Source organism: Callithrix jacchus, chromosome 18 (assembly GCF_049354715.1).
Source record: "Callithrix jacchus isolate 240 chromosome 18, calJac240_pri, whole genome shotgun sequence".
Lineage (NCBI taxonomy): Eukaryota > Metazoa > Chordata > Mammalia > Primates > Cebidae > Callithrix > Callithrix jacchus.
In genome coordinates, this window is record NC_133519.1 from 40,071,886 (window position 1) to 40,094,122 (window position 22,237).

The 22,237-nt window shown below is 46.5% G+C and overlaps 1 protein-coding gene across 21 annotated transcripts in view; it reads left to right on the forward strand.

Annotated features, from left to right (window-relative positions):
• CACNA1E (calcium voltage-gated channel subunit alpha1 E) overlaps positions 1–21,180 on the forward strand; it is a 515,845-nt gene extending 494,665 nt beyond the window's left edge. For 16 of the 21 annotated variants that reach the window (XM_054247624.2, XM_054247625.2, XM_054247623.2 and 13 more), the window contains 9 exons: positions 247–352; positions 1,232–1,339; positions 1,887–1,987; positions 2,281–2,387; positions 6,346–6,457; positions 8,683–8,811; positions 9,785–9,965; positions 11,229–11,419; positions 12,799–21,180. In XM_054247624.2, the coding sequence (XP_054103599.2) occupies positions 247–352; positions 1,232–1,339; positions 1,887–1,987; positions 2,281–2,387; positions 6,346–6,457; positions 8,683–8,811; positions 9,785–9,965; positions 11,229–11,419; positions 12,799–13,341 (1,578 nt within the window). In that variant the 3' untranslated portion in view covers positions 13,342–21,180. The remainder of the gene's footprint in view (positions 1–246; positions 353–1,231; positions 1,340–1,886; positions 1,988–2,280; positions 2,388–6,345; positions 6,458–8,682; positions 8,812–9,784; positions 9,966–11,228; positions 11,420–12,798) is intronic. The other 5 variants (XM_054247626.2, XM_078355057.1, XM_054247628.2 and 2 more) reach the window with 1 other exon arrangement.
• The last annotated feature ends 1,057 nt before the right edge of the window (positions 21,181–22,237 follow it).

A 22,237-nucleotide genomic window follows, 5' to 3' on the forward strand; every position in this document is an offset into this window, starting at 1 on the left:
ATGATTAGGGAAGCTCCTTCCCTTTGGAATTTGGCATCATTCCCTCAGTGGGGGAAAAAAAAAACCAGCATCAAATGAGCCTTAAGTGAGAAGCAGGGAGAGAAGGACTGGGGCAGGGGATGGGGATCCTTGCCCTTCTTTTTTGTCTGTGCATTTGACCTCTAGCCTTTCCTTCCTTTCTCACTGAGGTGTCTTTTTTTTTTTTTTTTTTTTTTGCCTGCTCTTTCTTTTTTCTCTTCCACACAGAGGCTGGTCCTGATGAACATGCCAGTAGCTGAGGACATGACAGTTCACTTCACCTCCACGCTTATGGCTCTGATCCGGACAGCTCTGGACATTAAAATTGCCAAAGGTAAGCTTCGGAAGGGAGCGGGGAAGGAGGAATTCTGGAACAACTCATGCAGGTGGCACAGGACGGAGATATTTGAACTATCATCCATCCGGCTAAGAGCACAACAGTGCAGTCATCTGAACATCGAGTATCTGACTCAATAACTAACTAGTATTTGCCATTCCCTTCTGGTACAATGAATGGTTTGATCATCTCTGGGGCTTCTTTCAGAGTTAAAAGTGTATGTTCTTCAGTGTCTGGCTTATAATATGTATTCTAGAAATATTTATTGACCAAAGGTTAATTTTATCCTCCTTTTCCACATACGGTTTATTTTCTTTGAAGCCTTGAGAGGCTTCTGTAGCAGAAGGTGCTGCCATAGAGGCCATGGTAGTATTTTATTCCTCTTGATTTCGAATCATTGATTTAGGAGAGAACAGGTTTACTCCTACTTCCAGTTGGACCTTTGGCCTCTCTGTTCTTGCCTGATCTAAATCTTTGTAAGATGAGGTCACTCAGACTATGGAGTTAGGGTTGCTGGAAGGATTGATGTATAGATAAGAAGGCAGAGGAGTGTACCTGTGGCTATTTTTATTTTCTCCTCTGATATATTGAGCACCTGGGAGGCTTTCAGAATGAATGAGGAAGCTGCTGTTAGTCTCAGGGCCTCAGATCTCTTGGCAGGATATCCCTGAGTCACTGAAAACAGGAGCCAAAATGTGTTCTGCTTCTTCAGCAGAAAGGCCTGGTTTTGCGAGATCCACCATCACTAAGTGCCAAGATTTCCTCTTAGAATATGAGGTCCCCTGCTGATTCAGCTTCTACCCCCACCTCCTCCCTCAGTCCTTGTTATTTCTGGGTCTGTTCTGATCTATTTACTAGTAATGTATCTTCTTCTAGGTGGTGCAGATAGGCAGCAGCTAGACTCGGAGCTACAGAAGGAGACCCTAGCCATCTGGCCTCACCTATCCCAGAAGATGCTGGATCTGCTTGTGCCCATGCCCAAAGGTTCGGGTCTTCTCCTGGATATCCTTGTCACTGTGGGCCCAGTATGTGAAGGCCACATCTTCTGGGGAGACCAAGAGCGATCAAAGAGATAAGGAGAGTTTGCCCTTTTACCCTTAAGTCCCTTTGGTCATTATTAATTGAAAACATGTTCTTTAAGATAGGTCACAGTGGCTGTGGATGAGACTGCCTGGGTGTATAGCTCTCTTCCTCCACATGATACCGCTCAGCAAAGCCTCATGGGGGAAAGGATGTTGTCACTTAGCTGTAGAGATTTAGGATGGTAGGTGTGATGCTTATTCATGTATTGCCTATCCTCCTATCATAACCATCACTAGGTGGGCATGCAAGCCCCCGAGGACAGATCAGGAGACCTATGCACTCTGTATCCTTAGAGCCTGGCACCATGGGGGCCCTCACCATAGGTTGGATGAATGGGTAACTGAGAGTGCAGACCTGTTGCAGAGAGTGGGTAACAAATCTTAGAGGTTCCTCAGTCTCTCTGGTCATCTTCCCGCTCTTCACTATCATGCCACGTTTGTGTTTTTAGCCTCTGACCTGACTGTGGGCAAAATCTATGCAGCAATGATGATCATGGACTACTATAAGCAGAGTAAGGTGAAGAAGCAGAGGCAGCAGCTGGAGGAACAGGTGAAGGTCCATGCCAGCATGCTGAGTGGGTGGGCCGTGAGGAGTTCCAGGAGGGGATAGGCCTGTGCATTCCTGGGGCCTAGTGCCCTGCAGGGACTTAGAAGCAGCAGTAATGGGTGCAGGCCCAAGAACTTGCTAGTGATGTGGAATTAGAAACCCAGTGGATCGAAGTTTAAAGTAGTCACACAGAGAGTAAGTTATGTGCCTGTATTATCCATGTAAACTATTTTCCCCACAGCAAACTCTGCAGTCACTGGAATTTTCTTCTCCTTTTTTTTTTTTTTTTTACCCAGAAAAATGCCCCCATGTTCCAGCGCATGGAGCCCTCATCTCTGCCTCAGGAGATTATTGCTAATGCCAAAGCCCTGCCTTACCTCCAGCAGGACACCGTTTCAGGCCTGTGAGTAGCACCAAAACGTCTCTGGCACAGCTGCTTGCCATCTGTCACCCATGCCATTGTGCAGACCCCAAAACTCACTGCTCAGAAGGGCCTAAGAAAGAATACTCTGAGCTTGAGTGATCCTTTTTCTGAAGTTGGATATCTTAAAATGATTTTCAGCAGGAGTAAGAGAAAAACAGACTAAGCACGCTTAGCACTGTGGTTAGCCTCAGACACTGATCATCGTGAACAATAGAAGAAGGGAGTTTGACTTGTCTGTTAATCCACTTGGGTCTTAGTTGTAGTTCTGTTGTGAAGAATCATCTCATCTCCTATCTAATTCTTGGTTATCGCTTCCCCATGGATCTAGTGTCCCGCTGGAAGATAGAGCCTCCCTCACGGGTGTCATGCTGGCTGAGTGTAAGAGGGGAAGAGAACCAGCAGTTACTGCTTTCCCTGAGGTTGACACTTCTAGACACTATTTGCAGGATCTCACTTGATTCCCACTCCAGCAGCCTACTATACCCTGGAGGTATATATTAATATCACCTTACACATGAAGGAACTGGATACTAACTGAGGTTAACTACATTGCCCAAAGTCATACGGCTAGTAGAATGTGGAATTGGAATTTAAGTCAGTTATTTCTGACCCCAGAGTGTTTTCACTATACCATGTTTTCTTTAATGAACAAAAGGGACCTTTTTCTATAATAGAAGTGGAAGTAAAATCCAAATTAAGGAATTTTCTTATCCTTCTGAGTGATAAACCTTAGCCTCAATTTATCTACTATATAGCATATGTATCTTATTATCTTTTGATCATCAGCAAGCATTTAGTGAGTACCCAAAGAACATGAGTCTTTGTACTCAATGTCAGGGAGCTTTTGTGATTGGGTTTAACAAAGTCCCAGTTCTTACAAAGCAGAAATCACTAAATGGTATAACTTAATTATCAGGGGAGTGATACCCAGGGCTTGAGAATGAGACCTCTGTTGGAGCCATTTGGAATTGCTCAGATCATTGATTGCTTTCTGTCTGTGGTGCTGGAGATCTGTTTTTGAAAAGCACTGTTTTCAGAGATCAAAGTCCAACACCTTTGGAAAAGAAGAAAAGGACCAGAGTCAGACCAAGGTCAAAGCCATTGTTTATTTTTCTTGTTGTTTACAATTTGATGTGATGAGGTGCAGGATGTAAATTCTCCTGTCTACAGAAAACAAGTATTTATTTTCTGCTTGTGTAAGAGGAAGGGAAGAAAGTATGATCAGAACAGTGGGACCTCTCCACTGGAAGGGTTTACACCTTTTTTTTTTTTTTTTTGCCAGTCCTTGGCTTAGAAATGAGGGATATCACCCCCTTAATTGCAGTCTCTGTTTTATCTAAAGCAATTTGCTATACAAATTAACTGCTACTATAGAATCACTTTGGCTTTTTTCCCATATTTTTATTGATCCATTTACTCACTGATTTTTACCAATATCTATTAAGAGCCAATATGGCCCTAGAGCTGGCTCAGGCACTGAGGCTACAGCAGAGAACAAGTTCCCACTGAGACAAATCTGGAAGAAGAAATTAGAAGAGCAATACAGGCAAACAGTGCTGAAGGGTGGGCTGTTGTGATGTCAAGGAAGCAGCTCATCCAGTTCGAGGGTTTAGAGAGGCCTTCCTGAGGAAGTAACATTTGAGTGAGACTTGAAGACAAGCTCTTCAAGAGTGGTAAGAGAAAATATGGTGAGTTTAAGGAACCCAAAGGCTGTCATGATGGTTGGAGCATGGAGAGCTCAGGGGAGGTGTAAGTTGTGGATTTGGAGAGATACACAGGGGCTAGTACTTTGGGGGCATTGTAAGCAGGATAAAGAAGTTGGATATTGTCTTAGGATAGTGGGGTTTTATGCATCAGAATGATATGATCAGTTGCGTGCTTTTTTAAATTCAGTAGAGACTAAATGGATTGGAGGGGAGCAGTTCTAGAGGCAGGAACACCATTTTGTAGGTTACTGCAGTTGTGTACGTTATCAGTGATGGTAGCTTGGACTAGTGGGATAGAGATGGAGACAGATGGTCAGACTAGACCAGACAGGATTTGATGATTGATTTGCTACACGGACTAAAGGGGAAGGAGGAAGCAAAGGATTCTGGGTGAAGCCTTTGGGTGCATGTTAATACATTTCCTAAAATGGGACATGGGGGGAACAGCAGGCTGGTTCCTCAGAACCATCTGTGTTTCTGGAGCCATGCATTGCTCAGTAGAGGCTGATTTGGGGGTACAGTGGTGGACATAACAGATAGTCATTCCCTCAAATCTGATGGAAAACCAGACCTTAAACAGAGGATTATTAGAAGAAAAGTTGCATTTTTAGTTATTTAGTTACAGTTCTGATAAGTGCTGGCAAGAATTTACAGGGAGTTGGAGATAAGTGTTCTACACCCTTGGAGTAGCCTCTATTAAAATCTTGAGGCAGAAACAAGCCTAGCGTATCCCATGAACTAAAAATGGCTGGCGTGTCTGGAATGCAGGGAGCAAATGGGAAAGTGGTACAAAAGGAGGCTAGTGAGGTGGGGATCGTGAGGGAGGCTGTTCAGAATTCTGGACTGTATCCCCCAGCTTGACAAGGTTTTCAAAGTGGATTACTCTGGGTTCCACTTATTCAGGTGTTTCCAAGGGTCCTCTCCCTCTATTAAGGAGTCTATAACTACTCTCTGTAGGACAAAAAGGACCCCATTTCTTTCTTTCTGAGACATGATCTCACTCTGTTGCCCAGGTTGGTCTCAAACTCCTGAGCTCAAGCTATCCTCCCACTTCGGCCTCCCTAAGTGCCGAGAGTACAGGTGTGGCCGTAGAGCAGAGCTGAGAACCCATTCTTATACTAACTGTGCTCATGTTGTTCCCAGTGGTTCTCAGGCAACGTCACAGTGAGAAAGATGACAGACATTTAGGAACGTCATTTAAATACTGTGAAAACTCAGCAAAAGCTCTCACTGTCAGAAGGGGACAGATTAGGTGATTCTCTGCTATTCAGATCTTCCCCTTTAATCTAAAAACCATAGCTATGGATTGTTTTTAAGTAATTGACAATCCTTGCTCATGCCCTGAGTTTTCCATTGGATGCAGAGTCATTAGCAATAGACTTAAAAGAGATGGTAGCCCATCTCTTCCCTCCTAGCTCCACCACCGAGAGAGCCACTGACCCCAGTCCCATAACCTGGAAGCTCACTCTGTATTCTGGAGCAGGTCAGATGGTGGCTATTGCCATTACTGGTGGCAGTCAGCCAATAATTTGGCAACAGGCACCACATTCTCCAGAAAGCTTGGCTGCCTCTTGCTCTCCTACCCAGTCCGATGGATCCCATTAGGTTAAGAGTGTCTGGAAGTACTAGACAGTGGTTTATTAACAACCCTACTGTGCCAGTTCTCCCTTCTTTTCACTTGGAGACCTCTAAACCCCGGGTGGACTTTGTCCCTGTCCTCTTTTTTCACCACCACATCTGAAATCCTACTTAGTGTATGGTACAGAGTAGTCCTTCAATAAATGGTAATGGAATTGGACTGAATTGTTTAGTTTGGCCAGCGATATTGGCAAAATAAGACCATATTCTTACTGTGAATAGGAAAATTTTTTTAAAAGACCATGGCTGCTTAATATTGAAACAAACTGTTCACTGTGTAAACTACTGTATTTTTTGTGCCAAATGGGGAAACTGAGCAGAAACAGGTTTACAATCTAGCGTTGGTCTTCCATATGGCTGCGCGTGACAAATGATGTCATTTGTTGCAGATACAGTAATCCCCAGCAGAATAATGGTTCCAAAGGCAGGATGCAGGTCGAAAACACCAGTCTGTCTTTTCCAGTGCTTTAAGTTAAGAGACTTACAAAAGCCAGTCAAGCCTAATGGGCATTGCTCTGCTGGGGTGGGAATTGCTAGTGGCAGCCATGACATGACTGTCCCTCATTACCTCTGGATTGGACATTGCTTTTCAGGAGTGGCAGGACTGGATATCCTTCGATGAGTCCACTTTCTCCCCAGGAGATATTCCAGTTGGCTTGTATGGACCCTGCCGATGATGGACAGTTCCAGGAACAGCAGTCTCTGGTGAATACATGAGTTATACGACCTCGAAAATCCTTCCTTGGTTTCCTGATCCCTCTCAGTAACTTTTGCTATAGTCATGATCCCTCAGGAATATCCTTTCTGGTAGTCCAGCCAATTGCCCTGGGGGTGTCTTGCCTCAGCCCTTTTCTAGCCCAGTTTCTTGTGTGGTCTGAAAATGTTCGCTCTTCCAGTTTTACAGTCCAAGAGGTCCCTTCCCTGCAGCAGGAACTTAAGACCTAAAGTCACATATAAAATCTCGCCTTTGATGGGGATCTTGAAGATGCCTCACCAAAGAATGATTGATACTAACGATGCCTCTTAGTGTAGCTAGTACTGCTTGTGGGACACCCAACTGCCCATGCCGTTCCTTAGTGATGCCCACCTCTTCTAGAGCCCAGTGGCGGCATATGCCACAGCGATGAGCTGTCTTCCAGGAAGTACAAGACTGTCACCTCTGCTCTGTGTGGGTTCAGGCACATTGTCCCTTTTGGTCATAATGCCACTAAAGTCACTTTCCTGACCCCAAAATAAGTTTATTAGCATAAATGGTGAAATTCCTGAGAGACCTAGTGAGTCAAGCTTGGAGCCAAGAGGGAGATTGAAGTTTTGACTTAGCTAATACAAAGCTAAAATATGGTTCCTAAACATCACTGATTTACCAGTGTTGCTGGTTCGGGAGTCATTAGCTCAAGGTCCCCCACTCCAACCTCAGCTTAGCATTACAAAAGTCTGTACAGACAGCTTGGACTAAGGGAGTTCCGTATCATTTAAATTCTGATTCATCGGTGGCTCTTCCCTCCCCACTGCTATGTACCTCAGAGCCATCGTGAATGAATAATGATGTATGAGGGAATGGGCACCCCCTCAGAGGGCAAAACACACTCAGTAGCTCAAACGAATGTGTGATTGTACCTCCGGCAAATGCTGAGACAGCGAATCCTGCATGGTGGTTTGGGGAAGACAGCTAGTCCACACACCCCCGGGGCTGAGCGACTGACTGCCTGAGGGTGTTCTTGATGAGGTGGGTAGGAACTCCTGGAGTCATTCTCTGTGAGGAACTTAGCACCAAGACCTAGGGCTAATTGGTATAGATAGTTTGATTCTTAAAAGGGCCTCACAGGTTTTTGTCTGCCTGGTGATGTGTCTAGTGGGGAAAAACATCGCAATAATGTGTCCTTTCTTTCACAGGGAGACACTATGACATCATTTCTGCGGGTTCCCCGGGGCTGAGCCGTAGGGCCAGGACTTTTTGGATATGTGTTCATCTCATTGTCAGTACTGGTGTCTGTAATTCAATTCAGGTGTCAGCCTGTGCTACACACTTACCACTGTGTGTACTTCTGCCCGTCCCTCGGGGCCCCTGCTCCACGTCCCAAGGTGTGGCCGTGATTGTGTCTGTGCATACAGAGTGTGTGTCTTACACCGCCTCTGATACCTGTAGCCTGCAGTGTTGTTACCGCGTCTGTTTGGAGTCAGAACTGTGTGCTGTATAAACATGTACTACAAACACTATAAGTCCCGTAAGTGCACATAGCACTTGGGAAAGTACCACTCGCATACACACAAGAAACCACTCAGCCAAATGGTCAGAGAGGCTAAGGAGGGGGGGGTCCCGGATACTCGTTCATTTGGGCGATGCCCTACATGTTTTTAGGGTGTCATTTGCTAAATATACAATAGCTTTTTCTGGTATGATCTCCATCTGCCCAAGATGTTCTTAGCCCTCTTTGTTGGGTAGCCCATGTAACCATCTCCCATACAGCCCTTTATGCAATGATACCAGCTATCTGTATAGAGCTTGCACAGCTAACAAACAATCTTTAACAAGAATGACAGAACCTTAGAGATTTCCAGTCCAACCTAATAACACTCTGGGCTGGCTCAATCCAAAACAATAGCCGTTAGCCACATGTGGGTAGTCCGAACAAAATATAAACTATCTGATTAATTTTTATATCGATTACATGTTGACATGCTAATATTTTGATATATTCAGCTAAATTAAATTTTACTAAATTTTATTTACCTTTTGCAACGTGGTTACCCAGCTAGAGCTTCCTGTCTGGGACATATAGCACATATGTGCACACAAAAACACATACATGCAACTGAGGCCTTAAAGCTGCAAGTCTCTCTTTTGAGAGCCATTCTTGAGGCGGCTGAATTGTCCGCTGGACATGAGATGGAACCAAGTCCCACGAGCACGGCTGTGTGTTTATTTCCAGGAGCCAGAGGTTAGTGAATTTAAAAGCGTGCAGCCCGCTAACCATGGCATCTACCTTCCTTCGGACACCCAGGAGCATGCGGGATCTGGGAGGGCGTCTTCTATGCCACGTCTGACTGTGGATCCCCAGGTAAAAAGCAACCACCTACCTTCATGCAGTGGCATCTGGGCTGTATTAGGTGGGTTATAGAATAATATCCGATATTTGCAGGTGAGCCCTTGACTTGCCCACACCCCTTCTCTCTAAATAAAACCTGGCTCATGGGCCTTCTCTAATAGAGCCTGCTCCTCCCGTGTTTTCAGTGACCCCCTAACCACAACAGCCCAGTCAACAAAATTGCATACCTCTCTCTGGATGGGCTAAACATTCTCAAGATTCATCTTCCAGGATTTTCTCTGTGTACTTTCCCATCCTTTTTTCGTTTTCTGACTCCTCCAGCACTTACGCAGTTCCTTACACACACAGGTCCGTGTCAGGACTGTCTGTCCTAACCAGTGCAGGCCACGCCTCATTTCTTTGTGCTTTTTCCTGTCTGTCTGTCTTACATCAGGTTTTGACAGAGACAAGAAGTTTTTGTGGATTTGTTTTAGGATCTGTGGCAAATCAAAATGCCAGAATTTAAAACGGGGCTAGGTGGATTGATGGCAGAGGGAGAGTGATACATTCTTAGCAGTTAAATCGCAAGCTCTCCTAGGCTCTAGTGCCGCAGGGCATTAAAAAAAAACAACAGAGCCACGCTTCTTTCGTGGGGTAGCCTTTTAGAGAGTTGCCCTCGCATGTTTCAAAGCAGTACAGTATTTGCCGCAGCCTGACTGTGCCCTGTGGGAGCTTGCACAGTGCCTGCCTGCTCGTCTGCTTGGCTTTTGCCGTGGTGCACTCAGCTACAGGAAGAAAAGATCCCGGACCGTTTCCAGTTAGGATACTTTCTTGAACAGTTCCTTCCAGCTAAGGTCTGAGCAAGAGAGATTCAAGGGACGTTACCATTTGCAGGGGTTACAATTTCCTATCCTCAAAGTCTCGGTCCTGCTGCTTCTGTGCTTTTAGATTTTTTCAATCATCATTAATTCATACCTTGTGTTTCTCTGGGGGCTTCCATTTCCAGGTGGTGACAGACCCTAGCTCCATGAGACGTTCCTTTTCCACTATTCGGGATAAGCGTTCAAATTCCTCGTGGTTGGAGGAATTCTCCATGGAGCGAAGCAGTGAAAATACCTACAAGTCCCGTCGCCGGAGTTACCACTCCTCCCTGCGGCTGTCAGCCCACCGCCTGAACTCTGATTCAGGTGAGGAGGTCTTCAGTGTCTAGCTCTTTTATCAGGCCATGAGTTTCTGCCCTGATGGAAGAACTGTAAATAACCAGAAAAGAATTCAGAGACAAGGGTAGAAGAAAGTGAAGGATTCTCCTTACCCAGGGGAATTCCTATATGTGACTTACATCATGAGACAGGCCCAAGCTCTCCTCGGTGTTCACCATAAAGGCTGGTGCAATCCCTGCCTTCTGGAGCAGGGTTATACAAATCATTAGAATTGAGAGAGGTTTTCAAATAGTCCCCTGCAGAACCATTGGGGCTTTTTATTAGAGTCCCACTGTGAGGACGGAGCTTTAACCACCAGTTCCACTGCAGCCCAAACAGTGCTACTTGGAATTATTTCCTGTGTTTGAGTATCATTTAAGCATTTGTTGTTGGTCTGGTTTAACCATTTTATTTCACTGGATAAAAGGAATCAAAGTTGAAAAAGCAGCAGTGACTTGTCCCATGTCGTAGGGCCATTAGGTGGCAAAATTGGGATTGGAACTGGGATCCTTTGATTTCAATCCCGGGCTTCTGCCTGGCATTATGTTAAGTAGGTTATTTCATAGAAACTTCTTAATTTCCTTCTGCTGATGCCACCTTCCCACCCAAAAGTTGCACAGCCATGTTTATGATATAGAGAATTCCTGAGCCCTATTGTTGACCAAGATTCCATATTGTGTGTAGCATAAATAGAAGCAGAATAGATTGGATTCTTTGACATATGTGTCTCTAGTGGTACCTTGCAAACTTACCTGCTCACAAAATAAGTACTTTTCCAGCCTGCCTTTCCCTCTTGCTTCCCTTTCAGATCATCTTTTGACATGCTTGGAGAAGCCAGGATTCTTTTAGGGGCCTTAGTTCAGGCTGCTACAACAAATTACCACAGACTGGGTGGCTTAAACAACACGTTTGTCACGGTTCTGGAGGCTGGCAAATCCAACACCAAGGTGCCAGCAGATCCTGCCTTCTTTCTGTTCTCACATGATGGAGAGCAGAGAGAACGGAAGCAAGCACGTTCCGATCTCATCAGGGCACTAATCTCACCAAGGGGGGCCCCACCCTCATGACCTAATCACCTCCCAACACCATCCCATCAGGAACCAGTTAGGTTTCGAGATTTGAATTTGGAGGGGCCACAAACATGTGGTCCCTCTGAGGGTCCAACTCTAGGCTGTGATGTGATGCCGAGACAGAAGTCTCTTTATCGTCATGGTCAGAGTTATAACCAAGTGCTTTTGTCACCTTTTACAGGCCATAAGTCTGACACTCACCGCTCAGGGGGCAGGGAGAGGGGACGATCAAAAGAGCGAAAGCATCTTCTTTCTCCTGATGTCTCCCGCTGCAATTCAGAGGAGCGAGGGACCCAGGCTGACTGGGAGTCCCCAGAGCGCCGTCAATCCAGGTCACCCAGTGAGGGCAGGTCACAGACGCCCAACCAACAGGTGAGCATAGGGAGGAAGCCGGCCTAAAGCAGGAGGACAGGGAAGAGTGGGCTGTATCATTAGGTGCAAATCGTGGGCATTTAGCAACAACATTCAAGCACCCACAGAGACTGGAGTTTCACAGGAAACTATACCTATATTACATAGAGGTTAGCTGCTCAATGCTTGTGTACTCAGAGATTATCTGAAATCACAGGAAACCAGATTTCCCCCACCACACCCCCGCCAAGAAAGATGGTGTCTAGAGGTCATTCCATTCCAGCCTTCAGAATCCAGAGATAGAAATAGGTTGACAGATGTCTCAGCCAGAAATATTCCTTTGATCGTCTTGTGAGATGGTGATTCAGCCCTTGGCCCAGGATTCATAAGTCGGAGCGGTTTACCCTCACTTACCTAGCTTCTAGCAGCCCCAGCAAGACTGCGCCCTTTGCTGAACCACCAGCCTGGTGCCTAAGGTGTAACTAGTGGAGCTGTGTGAAAACATTCTTCCACTCTGTGTTACTCTTCACTACAGCCCTCTGTCTATCCATGGCACTTTGGCTCATAAGAGGAGACCCCCGCAACAGAAATATGGTCAGTGGGGAAAAGGCAGGGCTGCTAATGCAGACCTTTAGCGACACAGCAGTTGAGAGGTTTCCCTTCTTGAACAGCAGTTTTCACATTTTAGTTCAGAACAGAATTACCTACTAGGACTGCGCATTCCTGGGGCATGAAGGATTCTGGTGAGACCCAGAAGTCCACCTTTGAAAAGACCCATCCTTAGGATTCTGAGCAGGAGGTTCATAGGTCACACATACCTTAAGAAATGTTCTCCTGGAGGTCTACCTCCTGAAACCTGGGCTCAGTTTCCCTTGGGAATAGGTGAGGGCAAGGATGGCCTGAGCCAGAAGCTGAGTTCAGCAAGCCACTGAAGAGATGGGTAGGAATAAGGCTTTCCCAGACTGAGCAACTCCAGAGCATCTCCCCACCTTCCACGGAGTTGTCTTTCAGCGTGCCCTTTGTTACACATGCAGAGCTTCCTTAGTATTCCAGGTGTGTGCTCCACAGGCCTGCCACTCCTAGCATCACCTGGGAGCTGGATAGAAATGCAGAATCTCAGGCCTCACCCCAGATCCTCTGAGCCTGCATCTGCAGTTTAACCAGATCCCCAGAGGTTCGTGTGCACATTAAAGTCTGGCATGTCCTGATCTAAATGCTCTTGACTCCTTAATCGCGTCAATCCCCGTGTCTCTGAGTGGATGTGAGTACTACAGGGAGCTCCAGCTCAGGCCTCTCTCCCCCAGAATTCGGACTCCAAGCACTCTCTAGAAGGAGGTAGGGACCTTAACAGGGATCATGCCAAGCCCAGTCTAACATGCCACATCTCTCCCACTTTACAGGGCACAGGTTCCCTAAGTGAGAGCTCCATCCCCTCTGTCTCTGACACCAGCACTCCAAGAAGAAGTCGCAGGCAGCTCCCGCCCGTCCCACCAAAGCCCCGGCCCCTTCTTTCCTACAGCTCCCTGATTCGACATGCGGGCAGCATCTCTCCGCCTGCTGATGGAAGCCAGGAGGGCTCCCCGCTGACCTCCCAAGCCCTGGAGAGCAACAACGCTTGCCTGACCGAGTCTTCTAACTCCCCGCACCCCCAGCAGGGCCAACACATCTCCCCACAGCGCTACATCTCTGAGCCCTACTTGGCCCAGCATGAAGACTCCCACGCTTCAGACTGTGGCGAGGAGGAGACGCTCACTTTCGAAGCAGCTGTGGCTACTAGCCTGGGCCGTTCCAACACCATCGGCTCTGCCCCACCCCTGCGGCACAGCTGGCAGATGCCCAACGGGCACTATCGGCGGCGGAGGCGCGGGGGGCCTGGGTCAGGCATGATGTGTGGGGCTGTCAACAACCTGCTGAGTGACACGGAAGAAGACGACAAATGCTAGAGGCTGCTCCCCCCTCCGATGCATGCTCTTCTGTCACATGGAGGAAACCAAGACAGAATTGGGAAGCCAGTGCAGCCCGGGGGGGAGGAAGAGGGAAAAGGAAGATGGAAGGACACCATACATTATCAGAGAAGAGGAAGTAAAGAACAATCGGAACACCAGTCAAACCCACCAACTTGCTTTGTTCCCCTTTGCAAGATGGGCACTGCCATAGTTCTGCCTCTTTGCTGGGGAAAGAAAACACAGGAATGTGGAGGGTTATTCCTGTGGGGGAAAGACAGGAGGATGGCTTTGCTTCCCTTTGCCCCTTCCCACTCTTCTAAAAGCCGTGGAGGGATCTAGCTGGCCTACGTCTACACTCAGTGCCCTGAGAAGCCCGGAAGACTTTCTGGCTCTTAAGTGGGGAGTAGTGGAGACCATAGGAGAGGGCTCTCCTCCCTCACCAGCTCTTACGCCTCACCCAGTACCACTGCCACCGGGGCAATGGCAGCAGCATCTCATGCATTACCCTGTGGCTTGCTTCTGCCAGGGCGGCACAGGCTAAGTCAGGAACAACGGATGCCAGGGAGGGAGGAGAAAGCCGAAGCGAAAAGGGTCAGGGTGCTGAGGCAACAGCAGCAAGGGCTGGTCTGGGTGAGAAAAGCCATAGCCTGGCAGCCCCTACCGTGAGGGAGACGGTCAGAGAAACAGAACGGGTGGCGCGGGCGGTGTAGCCCCATCCTGAGGCCTGTCACCCACACAGCAAGGGCTGAATGTCAGGACAGGTCAGGAAGTCCCCCAGGGTCCACAAGGTGCCTGAGGCTCTGGTAAGGGTGAAGGTAAAAGTATTGAACAACCGTTCTGGCATCAGTGGAAGTAGAGTTTGGTCCTAGCGCTGGATCCCATGCTGGTCAGCAGGGAACCCTGGGGTGGGGGTAGAGTAGCAGGGGCCACCTAAGGGACTCAAAACAGAGTCTGTTTTCCAACCAGTATAGAAGCAATCAAATATGTGTAACTGTGCTACAGCCACACCAGCACATCGTGGCTGAACATCAGCCCGCTCTGGTCCATGAGGCAGCAAGGCCAGTGCTGTAAGGCCAAGTGAAAAGGTCTAGCCTTTCCTGCCACTCCCCCGAGAGGGGAGAACACACATATCCAAGTAGGCTATCCACCACTGGGTGGGGACTTCTGTAAAGATGGGAAAGGCTGATAGACTGAAATAAGCTTCTGTGAAATTCTGGAATTACTGAGGACCTCCCTTGAGGAGGGACCATTGGGACCGAAACTTCTGCAGCTGGTGTGGGGTTCAGGTCATTTCGTCAGGATGCTTTAAGGTGATTAGTAAATATACCTCAGCTTAGACCTGGGCTGCTGCTCCAGTGGGGCCTCATCACGCAGTAGGACAAGACTGGGGCCCTGGTCACCTTGAATATTCCCCTGAGCCAAAAAGGGACTTCACCCCTCCCCAGAGTAAGAGCTGGAGCAGACAGTCCCACCCTGTCATTCCTAACTGCCCAAACGCAGAAGCACTGAGCAAGAGAGCCCTTTCTTGCCAAGCCAGTGCTCTTGTGGCATGTCCCCTCCAATGGAGCTATATGCCATATATCACTGGCTTTAAGTGGTGGAAATGTACCTTCCCCTTAAGTCCTTTGTTAGTGCCATCACAGCAGGTGAACGGGTGCCCGACAGGGCCCTCCTTTCCCCACCAGGACAGTTGGAGCCTCCCACCCAGGATCCTGAGGACCCCTGCACTGAGCACTCAGTGGATAAACACCCCTCCAGCCCAGACACAATCCTCCTGTCGGGCAGGAGCAATCCAGAGCTGTTATTTTTCTTGTAAGGAGCCTATTTTTCCCTATTTTTTAATTGAAATATAAATAAGGCATAGCTGCATCAACCCTGAAAAGCCAAATTCAACCACATGGCTGGAAAATTTGTCATGGCCCTGCCTTCTCTTACAAAATTGATGGAGCTTCATGACCCACAGTCCGTCCCCAAACCAAAGCTGTCCCAACACAGGAGGCCAAGGAGGCAGAGACCAAGCTCTCCCACCCTCAAACCCTCTTTCATCTTCATTTTCCTCTCCTACTTAGCACCTGCGTGCTTGAGGGTGGCTGGGAATGCGACATACGACACCCTGATCCTAATAGGTGTGATCCTTACCTAACACCGACGCTGGGCCTTGTATTGTTTTTCAAGTTTCCTCTGCTCAGCGTCATTTCATGCCAAAGTGCTGCTATGGGCTGCTTTGTGTGCACAGAATTGCTTTTCCCACCTTGGAAATGCACCTTTCCCTAGGGGAAGGCCTACAACAGGACTGACCATTCTGAGCCCGTGAGTCTATCGCATGGTGTTTTGAGAAAGGGAAGTGTAGTGTGTACCTTGTGCCATTTCAACAGTAGGAGAAATGTAGGCTGGCAGAGCAGTTCCCAGAAATGGAATTTGCCTGCAAATAGTATAAACACTAAATTTACTGTGCCAGGAAACCTTCCTGAACTCCTTGAACTCATACACACAAGTATTTGAGTCCTCAATAAAGTGTTGGAAAGCACTGCAGATGCGGTCACCTGACTGACCACCTGCTTTTTCTTTTGCCAGTGGATTTCTTTTATGCACCTTCCCTTGACCAAGAAATTGGGTTTCTTTCCCCTTACCCTGCACTTACTCTTCTATTAAGACCAGAAAATAAAATAATTTTCTGTTGAGTCACAAACTCATTTTCATCATCTCGTTTGCTTTTCTGCTGCCTCTGAACAAAGCGAATGCCAGCTTTCCCTTGCTAGAGTCAGAATCTGCCTCTTCTCTTTCCCTTGAAAAGAGGCTCTCTAGACCCCAAAACCTATTCTTTTCTCTGGTTAAAAATCACAGCAGTATCTTGAGAAACTCCATGCAAAAAAAGACTACAACCAGCGTTACCACAAGATCAAATTTGGGCACTGGCGGTCCCCTCAGAAGACTCGAGTCATATGTTTAGTTTCTCTCGCTAATGATGTATTCACCCTCTCCTCAAAGAGTGAAGACAAGAGGAAGGTAGGAGGAGGAGGAAAGAAAACCAAGGCAGAGGGATGTTCGAAATAGGTTTGCATTTAGATGCTCCTCTTTTCACCTGAGGCTCCAGACAGACTGCAGGTAGGGAATGCATGTCTGTCTCTTTCTCTGGCTCCCCATCTCCTAGAGGACAGAGTGCCAGTGACCATTGGACAGGGGTAGGGCTCCAGCCAAGGTGCCCCTGAGCCAGGGTCAGCATAGAATTTCTGGCCCCGTGAAGGGCTCACCCCCTCTAGCATCCCATTGGCTCCACCTGAGTCATGAACACAATTATCCGTGGGGGTCTGTGCTGCTCTTCTAGCTAAAGAACCTTTTCTTATTCTGGGCTTCACTTGTAGTCCCTACTTAGCGTCTCTGTAGGGCACTGAGATCACCAAGACCATTGCCCAGAAACTGAACTCCAGATGTTCTAGATTTTGACTTGGGGGCCACAAAGAGAAGACCCCATAATCCGCCTCTCAGCCAGTATGTCCCTTCCCTGCACAGACTCCTGCCACCCCCATAGAGCCTATGCGGTGAGCATGAGGGTCTTCTTACCTCTGTTCTCCCATCCCAGCCTCTGTTTTGCTGCACGTTAGCACTGATCCAACTCCTGAGATGGTTAATTCTACGCAACCCAAGCTTACTTGCTTGCCTGACTGACTCTACCACTCTCGGCTATTGCGGAATGTTGCGTTCTAATGAAATAAGGTTTGGAACTTACCTGGTGCTCTTCGCAAGATGACTGAAACAAGACGTAGGGTGTCGGGGTGGACACAAGGCCCACTCTGGATGAAAGCTCACTCCAGGGCAAGGAGGTCTCTCCTGGCATAATGGAACAAAAATATCAATTTTGATTTTTAAAAATTTTTCATTACATCCTATTTCTCAAGCCTTCTGGATGTTTCATTCTTGGACAGAGTGTTTCTTCAGTGGGTGGGGCCAAGGACAGGTTGAGAGATTGATAGCTCACTTATAAGATATAAATATTACGAGGTTGTATGCAAAGAAAGGGCAAACGTCTAGCAGAAGGGGAGCAGACAGCTACCTTTCAGGGATTTTGAGACTTGAAGGTTAAGGAATTTTTACTGCTATTTTTGTTCATTCGTTTCATGTCTGTTATGTTTTGAGACCCTCAGAGACCTAGGGCTAGTGTGGCCAAGAATCCTGGTGAGAGGCATTTGCATGCCTTGGGGTGAACTCTTCCCCTCTAGCTCTGTCACCCAGCTTGCAAGTCCTTCCCTCACAGATCCCAGAGCAATGGGCACTGTCCAGGAGGTGCAGGAGAGGACCTTATGACACTGGAAAGAAGGAAGATGTAGGTCCCTTGCAAGTGGCCAGAAAGGGCATGATGGTTTGACTCCAGAAAGAGTCTCTATAGAATCAGGTTCAGGTTCGAATAATTTTTCTTTAAAATATTTTCACACTGAGACTTTCATTTAAAAAAATTGAAACAAAATTAACTCAGGGCTTATGACTTCTTAACCTTTGTGTGAAGGTGGTGGAAGAGATCCCACATAAATAAGCACTGCCTGGAGCAGCAGCTTTGCCTTCTTGTCTTTTGTTGTTTCTTCCCCGAACCACCCTGTACATCACAGCCAGGTCTACCACAAATAGAGCAGCAGCTGATGGCTTCTCTGCTGTGTGTGGAGGGAGGGCTCGGCTGCAGAGCTGTGTTGTGTCAGCTGTCAGGTGCTACAGCCCACCCAGAGTACACAGATATAGCACTTTAAGGGACAAAGGAGGAAGAGCAGAAAGAACTCTCTTTGCTTTCCAGGGGCCATCTTTTTCTTTCCTTAAATCCTTTCTGCTTTAACCTTCTGAGGTTTATGCATTCCAGAGAGGTCACGCCAAGCCAAAGAGAACAAATTCATAGATTGTCCCAACCTACCCAAAGGGCCTAAAAGCTTCTCTGAACAAAACGCAAGACAGCTGAGACGTATGAACGGGGCTCACAGCAAAGTGTGATCAATGGCTGTTGAGGCTGGGGCACTCAGAAACTGCCCTTCTATTTTTGTAGTTTTGCTTCCTTCTACCCACCCTCTCTCCCCATGCTGTAAGTAGGGGAGTTAGTATCTTGACCTTCTAAATGCAAAAGGAGATTTTATAATCATCCATGCTCCCTGTAAATACATTACTGAGGTTTGCGTTTTTAGTTTTGGAGGTATGAAACAGTGGAGTAGACCAGGTCGAAAGATGTGTGGGGACATATGTTTATATTTATTTGTTTGGGGTTTTTTTGTTTGGTTGGTGTGGCTGGGTTTTTTGTAACAGACCTATCCTGGACAATGTTTTTGAATCTGTTTCTCTTTAGCAAGTAATTGCCATTGAATTTAGTGATCTGATAATTGAGTCAAAAATCTGAGGCTACAGTACCATTTGTCTTTCCTCTCTGGCCTCCTTTTTGTCGTCTTTCTCCTTCTAAGTTGGACTCTGTCTTTTCCTAAGGACTTAATATAACACAGATTAATGAAAAACTGCCCTAAAACTTCAGTGAGAGCCAAGGAGATGCAGAATTTTTCCAGGACATCTTGAACCAATACAAAATTTATGTCTTGATAAGAAAGTAATTTTTATGTAGTAATCTGATCAATGAAAACTATCGGAAGTCAAAAATGATATTCCAGCTTTCTGTACTCAGACTCATGCCTTCAGTAAGCAACACTTCACTTTCTTTCACGTCCTTTCATTCAACTGGAATATGAATGTTCAGCTGACTCGTGGTGTGAAGTGTCTGTTAATAATGCATAATTTAAAGCACGAAGTCTACACAAATCAATTTAGGAAAACCTTCACTCATTAGATTCCATGAAGTACCTGTGAAAATCTCAGCATTGCTACAAGCATTTAATTTTTTTAAAAAGAAACTTCCTGTCTAATGGAACCTGAACTGAGGATTTGCTTTAATTTCACTCTATTCTTCCCATGTTCCCTTATTATACATTATCTCTAATTTAAAAAGAATCTATACTTTTTTTCAATCCAAGAAGTTGAATTTTCATGGTCTAAGTTTCCTTGTGTCACCTTCACTTTGTGCAAATTTAACCCAGTCATAGATCAAATAACCACAAGCCAACACTTAGGATCATCTCCCAGATATATTCTCCAACCCAGCACTGGAGAGCTGAATGAAGCTTTTCTTTCTCTTTTTCTCCTACAAGTTTGTCAGAGATAAGAATGGAGTGCTGTCTACACTCTACAACCAGATCCTAGAATTCACACCAGGTTGTGCCGCTTCCTCTTTAGTCCACTCAGAGGATGGCCCTCAAAATGAAAAGGAAACCATTCAAATACGCCAAATCTGAATTTGACTTACTTGATGACCCAATAGTTTTCTTTCCAGCATTCTGACTGTTTTAACAGCAATGCCCTGTATGGCACAGGAGCTACCACTTTAAAGCAAATCTGTTAAACATTTTATAAGGGACGAGCAGGAAAAACACACTCCAAAATTCTAAAGTGCCATTCTCAATTTTTAAAAATAAAGGTAACATGAACTGAGGGCTAAACGCTATAACTACCAGTTAAGGTGGACCGTAGTTGTCGTCTCAGTTACATTTGATATGGAGTTGTACAATGTTAAGCAGATCCCAGGGGAGTTAGTAAGAACATAGGTATTACGTTTTAATGGCTACCAATTGGGATAGATACTTAGCCTGCAGGCTGACCTTTAGTCACTGTTTTTCTATCCTGGTGTTTTGTGAACAAGTCCAAATTTATACAAAGTCACCCTAAGTGCTGTAATTGCAGAGGAACTTGCCTCTTGGTGATATTAGAGGGCAGTCCAACTCCACTCAAACTGAGTCCAAGATTTGAATTCACCCAGAAAAACAAATGGAGGAGAAAAGCCTAATGCACCAGATGTGTTTGGCATTTCATAGCTGGGACAATGGAGTAGAGAGTAGGAAGACAAGCTGTAGAGCAAAGGCAAAGTGAGGTAGAAAACGTCAGCAGGTCCCACAAGAGGACAGACTTTGAGATGTGTAAACTTGGATCCTCTTTTTCACTTAGGTTATGGGTAAACTTCTCAGCACAAGATGGGATTCAGAGAACTTCTTTCTGTTAAACTCACCTAGGGTAGTGGATTTCAAGGCCTCAGAAGATTGATAGGTTCCCAAAATTCTCTTTCCAGACCTGGGAGATGGAAAGAAAGAGGTTCTTGCTTTAAAGTGGCTTGAAGACAATCTTTATGACTTCAGCAACTCTTCAACATAGTAGCACCAATGATGGAGAGATTATATTAACTTCCTACTGGTGAGAACACCATGGGAGGGGAGAAGGGCCAGTGAGTGAGACGGTGATGAGCTTCATCAGGAACAGATTTCAGACTCTGCAGGGTGTACCGGTTCTAGCCTCAAATAACAACAGTGCAAGGAGGTGGACTCTAGGGTCCACACCCTCTGTCCTTCAGGGCCCATGATCAGGCCATTCCCTCTTTGTTTTGCTCCTAGAGGATGAGCATGTAAGATGAGATCAGGAGGGAAATTGGGTGCTCTGCCTCAGGCTGTTAAAATGCTGCTACCTGCATTCTAAAATGTGCAAGTCATGCCCCACAAGACACCTCCTTAGGGGCAGCATCCACTGTGGTGTGCCAGCCTGACACCCCTGCAGTCTCGGTGTTTGAATGGCAGCTGATGCTGGCCCACCCAGAGTATTGGTGCATCTCTCCTAAAGCCACAGTTCAGCACTGCATGTTGACCAGGCGGATATCCTGTAATATAGATGCTCGTTTGGATCCAAAAGGAAAACCATTAAAAATAAAAGAAAGATGAAAAACTTTAATGTTTTTGGGGGGATAAGAGAAAAGAATCAATAAAACCTTGTTGTAAAGAATTTATCAGCCTGATTTCCCTCACTTGATGTGTTTCTTTGCTGCTACCAAAAAGGGAGATCATGGGAGTGAAGCCTACCAGACCCTCAGGGTGAGCTGGTAGCAGTCTCTGCACTGTGCTTAGTTGGCGTCTTCTCAGCCCACTCGGGAGGAATTCAGGAGGCTTTCAAAGTCCCAAGGACATCCTGGCCCTGGAAGGTTTTCTTTTATTAAAAAGTGCACTTTAGGGCCAGGCGCGGTGGCTCACACCTGTAATCCCAGCACTTTGGGAGGCCAAGGTGGGTGGATCACGAGGTCCAGAGATCGAGACCATCCTGGTCAACATGGAAACCCCGTCTCTACTAAAAATACAAAAAATTAGCTGGGCATGGTGGCACTTGCCTGTAATCCCAGCTACTCAGGAGGCTGAGGCAGGAGAATTGCCTGAACCCAGGAGGCGGAGGTTGCGGTGAGCCGAGATTGTGCCGTTGCACTCCAGCCTGGGTAACAAGAGCAAAACTCCATCTCAAAAAAAAAAAAAAAAAAAAAAAGCACTTTAGTGCCCGGTGTAGTAGCTCGTACCTGTTACCCCAGCTATTCAGGAAGCTAGCACAGAAGCATTGCTTGAGCCTAGGAGTTTGAGACAGGCCTGGGTGACAGACTGAGACCCTGGTTTCTTTAAAAATACAGGAAAAAAAAAAATGTTCTCTGCCTTGGAGAAATTTTTTTAAAAAAAACAATTCCATAAAAACTGGTTCCCTGAAAGGGATAAACGGATTTTCTAATCAGGACATTGTCCTGATCTCCAGGTGAGGAGTTTAACAAGGTAGCCAGAGAACTCCCTTGGGGGAACAACAGGGCTTTGTGACCAGAAAAACTATGCCCACCCAGCCTCCTCTCTGAAAAAAAGGTCGGGGGATTATAGGATACCAGCTCAGCGCCAAGTTCAGGAAGCAGCTGATTCCTAGGACTCTTAGGAGATACTGTCCATTCTTGCCTGTCTACATCACTTCCCCTTTTACTGCAGTCACTCCCTTGCCACAGGGAAAGCAGCAAGCTCCAGGCCCAGGCATCCATTTG